The sequence below is a fragment of the Alexandromys fortis genome, unplaced genomic scaffold, assembly GCF_014885135.2.
Source record: "Alexandromys fortis isolate MF-2015 unplaced genomic scaffold, M_Fortis_MF-2015_v1.1 scaffold_290, whole genome shotgun sequence".
NCBI lineage: Eukaryota > Metazoa > Chordata > Mammalia > Rodentia > Cricetidae > Alexandromys > Alexandromys fortis.
Genome location: NW_026068167.1, coordinates 1024164 through 1029870, shown reverse-complemented (window position 1 = coordinate 1029870; position 5707 = coordinate 1024164). Strand labels below are relative to the sequence as shown.

Below are 5707 nucleotides of genomic sequence, written 5' to 3'. Positions count from 1 at the left end.
GAGAGAGAGAGAGAGAGAGAGAGAGAGAGAGAGAGAGAGAGAGAGAGAGAGGTGTAATAAAGGAAGAAGTACGCACTAGAATAGCTGGAACCCCGGGGAAGGTGATTGGAAAGGACCCGTGTGCCCTGGGGAAGTCAACCTGCCCTTCTAAGCCACCAGCTGTTTTCAAGGCTGGGATGCAACAATCATCAGAGAGGAGGGTGTTCCCATCAGAGCACTCAGAAGTTCAGCAAACAAAGGTCAGCGGAGCTCTTGTGGCTTGTTTTAACCAGGAAATGGAAAGAAGTATTCACTCTCTAGGATTCGGGGCTCAGAGATAAGAGAGACAGTATAAAGTTTTCTTTAAACCGGATTAAATGAGTTAATATTTGTACAGTGCGAGCACATACAGAGCCCAAGTTTCTATGTAATTGTTTGTTAAATAAAAATAACAATAAAGTATTTCTGGTTCATGAGCTGTTACAATATGAGCAGAGAGGCCTTGTTCCTTCCTGGTTCATGGGACATCAGGCCTGTTTTCATGGCTCTGCCAGAATGTTGCTGTCTTGAGTCCGTGTCACCAGGCTGTAAATGACAGCTCCAGACTATGCAAAGTCAAGAGTAGGGTTATCCGGAGGGCAGGGTATCCAGCAGTTTGGCAACATTCGGGTTGTTTGTCTTGTAAGATAAATAATCCACAGGATCTCAGTTGACCTTTGGGGTTTTTTTTTCTTCGGCACTTTTGTGTGCTCTGGGTGGGAACACACTCTGCTCTGATGATTGTAGAATCCAGCCTTCAAATCAGCTGGTGGCTCAGAAGAGAGCCTTGACTTCCCCAAAGCACAGGGGTCCTTTTCAAGTCACCTCTCCCTTTCTGCCTGTGAAGTAGAATATTTAAACTTAATTACAGAGAGAAAAACAAACCCAGTAGGAATGGATTGAGTAGAGAGCACACGGAAATGGTTAGACCAAATGGAAATTGTCAGCCAGAGGCCCGAACTCACGAACTAGGGAAGGCCTGAGACTGCAGAGACCCCCTTTGATAATGTGGAGGTTCAAACCTTAGGTTTCCTTCAAGGCTTACCACCACCACACAGTTCCTGCCAGAACAGGGACAGGGACGGGAAGTCTAGGGGAAGGATCAATCTGGAGCCCCTATTCTCTTCTCCAGGGTCACCGGAGCAACAGCCTGGACAGGAGGTCCCAGGGAGGCCCTCATCCAAGTGGAAATGTAGGAGAAGAAATCCGACCTTTGATGAACCGGAAGCTGTCAGACAACCCTCCTTCCCGTCCCCAGCATCAGCAGGCACCTCCTCCGTTCCCACCGGGGTCACAGCCTCCTCCACAGCAGCGGTATCTGCAGCACCACCATTTCCACCAGGTATCTGAAGAGGAGAGAAAGGCAGGGCAGGGAGTGAAGGCAGACCTGCCCACCCCATGGCCCAGGCCAGACCAGCCTCCTGAAAGATTCTGGGCCCCATGATGGAAACCGCCCACAAACCATCAGGGAGTGTGTGTGTGCGCGCGCGCGCGCGCGCGCACACACACACACACACACACACACACACACACACACACACAATTCTGTCAGCAGAATTCCAATTCCTTCTCCGTAACCCATGAAAAGCAAGCTGGATTAAAATGTGCGGAGCCTTGTTTATCTACCTTTGCCTGTTCCAGATGGGATGGCAGCTGGCTTATGGAGATGGACAATGCAGGGTTCTGTGTGAGCTACCTGTATCTTCTTCCCCAGGTCCATATTCTGCTATCAGCACCCCCTACCATGCAAACAGCAACTAGCACCACATTTTGTCATTGGCATGGTCCGGTGCATTTTCTCTGTTTTTGACTTTGTATAAGCTGTTCTGTCTGCCTGATGGATCCTTCCTGGTCAGTCTCACTCCTCCTTCAAGCTGGAGCCCAGGCATCACCTCTTCCCGGACTCCTTCCCTAACCTACCCAGGCATGCCTGGATACTCTCCCGTCTGTTCACTTAGCACATTACTGTATATGGTTCTTCCTCTAAACTAGTAAATGTTCCTGATTTTTGTTTTTAACTAAGAAAGGAACCATACAAGCTATCTTTGGTGGTGCCTGCCTATAACCCCAACATTTAGGAGGCTAAGACAGGTGGATTAAGAGCCCAGCTCTAGCCTGGGCTACATAGTGAATCCAAAGTTAGCTTGAGCTACAAAGCAAGACCCTGTCTCAAAATCAAAGAAGGGGGTGGGAGTAAAGTGTTTGCTAGGCAAACAAGAGGGCCTGAAGTCAGATTCCCATCACCCACATAAATGCCAGCATAGGGGAACACATCTTTTGTTTGCTTGTTTGTTTTTCAAGACAGAGTTTCTCTGTGTAGCTCTGGAGCCTGTCCTGAAACTCACTTTGTAACCCAGGCTGGCCTCAAACTCACAAAGATCCGCCTGCCTCTGCCTCCGCCTCCCAGGGGCTGGAATTAAAGGTGTGTACCTCACCACCCGGCAGGGAAACACATCTTTAACCTCACTGCTGAAGTGAGCTGTTAGAAACAGCAGATCCCAGCAGCTCATTGGCCTGCCAGTCTAGCTGAATCAGTGAGTCCCAGGTCCAGTAACATCCCTTCAGATGGATGGAGAGTGACAGAGGAAGATGCCCAGTGTCAACGTCGGGCCTCTATCCTCACACACACACACATATGTACACACAAATGGTGATGGTGACAATTGATTACATTCCTGAAGCATGGGCGCACAACTCCCCAAATACCTGCTATTTGATTGGATAAATAAAGTCCATCATTCTTGCCTTTAAAATCTAAGATCCCTTCAGATTCCTTCCTGTCCATTTTCCAAGATGAAGGGTGATGGTCAGTGAGTTAGTTCTTGGGTGTGAGTTCTGTAGAGAGCACCCAAGCAAGGCACAAGGGTGAGGCAGGCTGTGAGAGACGCCCCTGCTGGCAATGCAATAGCCCTCTGTTACCTGTGTCTAGGACCGCCGTGGAGGCAGCCTGGACATAAATGATGGACATTGTAGCATCGGCAGTGAGATGAATGCCACCCTGATGCACCGGAGACATACGGACCCCGTGCAACTCCAGGTGGCAGGGGTGAGTGAGCGGAGAGCACGCGCGAGGTGGCCTCTCGGGACAGGGTTCAGCCTGGCTCATTCAGGCTGCCGTTTTCAGTCTGACTGTTGAACTTTGTTCCTGTTCTTGCTCTTCTGGCCACGGGAGATGGGTGAGCTTTGTCCCTGTGACCCAGTGCACTTGGCCTCAGGACAGGCTCAGTATTAGGGCACTTGCCTGACATATGTGAGGGCCCAGCTTCCACCAAAGCAAAGCAAGACCATATCAAGAGCAAAGCTGGCGAGTGTCCCAGCGCCTTAGGGCCCAGGGCTGTGCATACCAACTCTGCTTTAGATTGCTTCAAGGTCAGCTTTTTGGGAAGGACCCAGGGGACTCAGGACAGAGCCATGGTTCCCCTGTGTGACAGTTGCTCCAGAGACCAGCCTACTGAGCTCATCAGCTTGTCTCTTGCTCCCCTCTAGCGAGTGCGCTGGGCCCGGGCACTGTATGACTTCGAGGCTCTGGAAGAAGATGAGCTGGGATTCCGAAGCGGGGAGGTGGTTGAAGTCCTGGATAGCTCCAACCCATCTTGGTGGACCGGCCGTCTCCACAACAAACTGGGTCTCTTCCCTGCCAACTATGTGGCTCCCATGATGCGATGAGTCCCACTGGGCGACTAGAGGCTTTTTGTCTGAAGCTGCCTGCAAGATACAGACAAGGGAAAAAAAAGTTGGGCTTTATAACTACACATGCATGCATATGATGTACACGTGTGCCCGTGTGTACACAAAACATGTATATGCATGCCTACGGCTACACACAACATTTTCTAGTAGTAATTTATTGGCAGCTGGGTTGGTTCATTGACCGGCATGAGAAGGAACTTGAGGGAAGAATGGGGTGCTTTTCCAGCTCTTCTCTGTGCGAGAGGGCAGCAGGGAGCTGAGAGCAGGGCAGGAAAATAGACTTCTCCCAACCCTTGAACTTTCACAGCTTCTTTCCTGGCTTGGGAACTTTCCAAGAGAGCAAGCAGCTAAACAGAGGTCACACCCCAGCAATGGACACACAGGACGGGGCTGGGCTTGGCGAGGCATGTTAGGTAGCTTACCTGGCCCCGTCCATCTACAGGGTAGCTTCCCCTCTGTTTTCCACAGGGCAGGCATTGCACCCTGAGAGCTAAAGTTTAGCAGATCCAGGGCCACAGGCACCAAGCAAGTCTGAGCAGGTAGCTGGCAAGGGCGTGGTCAGTCTTCTCAGCTTGGTGTGGGAGAGCCTTGCAAGCCTCAGGCCTAGTCAATGCCTGACAGAAACTTTTACTTTTCCACCAGTGACTGCCCACTGGGTGATCCCCTTCCCCTGTAGCTGATGAGAGAGAGTGTCTCTAACATGGAGACACCACAGAGACAAGTGCTAGGGAACACAGGGCTTCTCCACAGACCCTTGTGGCTTGCTTGAATGTAACTTCTGCTTTCCCGGCTGCAAAGAAAGCTGTAGCCTAGATTCTAGGAAGTGCAGGGAGAAGCCCTGGCTGAGAATGTGGGATGTGTCAGCAGGCTCATTTTGTGGTTACAAGGGTTGTGTCTGTGGAGTGCTCTTGTTTTTTTCCTCCTGATTTTCTGTGGTTGAGGGGTGTCTTTGCCAATGGACCAGAGGGAAGCCAAGACTGCAGATCAATAAACAGATTGATATATTGACTCTAACCCTGGACAGGAGCTTCATGAATATGAGTTTCCTCTTCCATCTGCATGTTCAGCCTCTGGGGGCCTCCCTTCAGCTAGAAGGAGGAACCCCACTGACACTGTCCTTCTTTGTCACCTCAAACTCGAATTGTGTGTCTTGGTGCCCACCCTGGAGAAGAAAGAGCAGAGAAGACAGGCTGAGGAGAGGGACACTGGAGAAGAAGAAGCTCGGTGCCGTTGTGGAGCCTGGAAGCAAACATGTCACAACAGAAGGCACTTACAAGGGTGTTGGTGTAGTCACGTGTGGATGTGTGTTCTGAGACAGGAAAAGAAGCGCTGGGGTGCAAGTGATGGCAGGGCATATGTGGCAAGGGGCCCTCTCCCCTGTGTCCCCTCCTGCTTTAGGGAGGGACTGGAGGGCATCTGCTACTGAAGCGATAAAAGAACAGTGTGACTCACAAGTCACTGCAGTGTGGCATACACTCGGTCCCTTGTGACTCTGATTCAACAATTCTCTGATCCCCGGGTTCCCTTTAGAGAAAGAGAGGAAGAAAGAGACTAAGAGGGAAGAGAAAATAGCCGGGAAGGGCAAGGAAACAGAGCATGCCTGAGGAGCAGCTGCAGCCTCGGGAAGGGGAGGCAGGGGAGGGGTCAGAAGATGGAGAGCAGATGAGAGGCAGAGGGGAGACAAGGGGTGGGGGGTGTCAAGTGGGACGCAGAGAAGGGCCAAGGAGGTCTTCCTCCTGCCTTCCGCATGAGAACGGAAGCCGAGGCCAAGTGGGCCCGATCAGCAAGCTTGGTAGTGGGAGATGTGAAACATTACAGTAAATAAAAGCCAAAAGTGATGTTTGGTTTTACAGTATTTGCAAACCATATGCTTTAAACAGCCCACAAACTTCATCCATTTGGCTGATTCCGTGGGAGGAGCAGCCCCGGCTGAGGCAGAGATGACTAGTTTGGTTCTGGTCTAGATGCTATGCCTTGAAGCACTGTACACTACTGTCTA

General features: G+C 51.0%; 1 protein-coding gene and 1 long non-coding RNA gene across 2 annotated transcripts in view; one reads left to right on the top strand and one right to left on the bottom strand.

Annotated features, from left to right (window-relative positions):
• Window positions 1-5298, top strand: part of Grap2 (GRB2 related adaptor protein 2) — a 69920-nt gene extending 64622 nt beyond the window's left edge. Inside the window, exons 6-8 of the mRNA XM_050128276.1 lie at window positions 1151-1360; window positions 2948-3064; window positions 3505-5298. Coding sequence (XP_049984233.1) covers window positions 1151-1360; window positions 2948-3064; window positions 3505-3684 — 507 coding nt within the window. The 3' untranslated portion in view covers window positions 3685-5298. The remainder of the gene's footprint in view (window positions 1-1150; window positions 1361-2947; window positions 3065-3504) is intronic.
• On the bottom strand, window positions 7-3054 carry LOC126492128 (uncharacterized). The gene is made up of 3 exons (XR_007589522.1): window positions 2938-3054; window positions 1230-1364; window positions 7-857 (listed from the first exon to the last, which is right to left on the bottom strand). It is a non-coding gene; the product is annotated as an uncharacterized lncRNA (long non-coding RNA).
• Window positions 5299-5707: the final 409 nt, after the last annotated feature.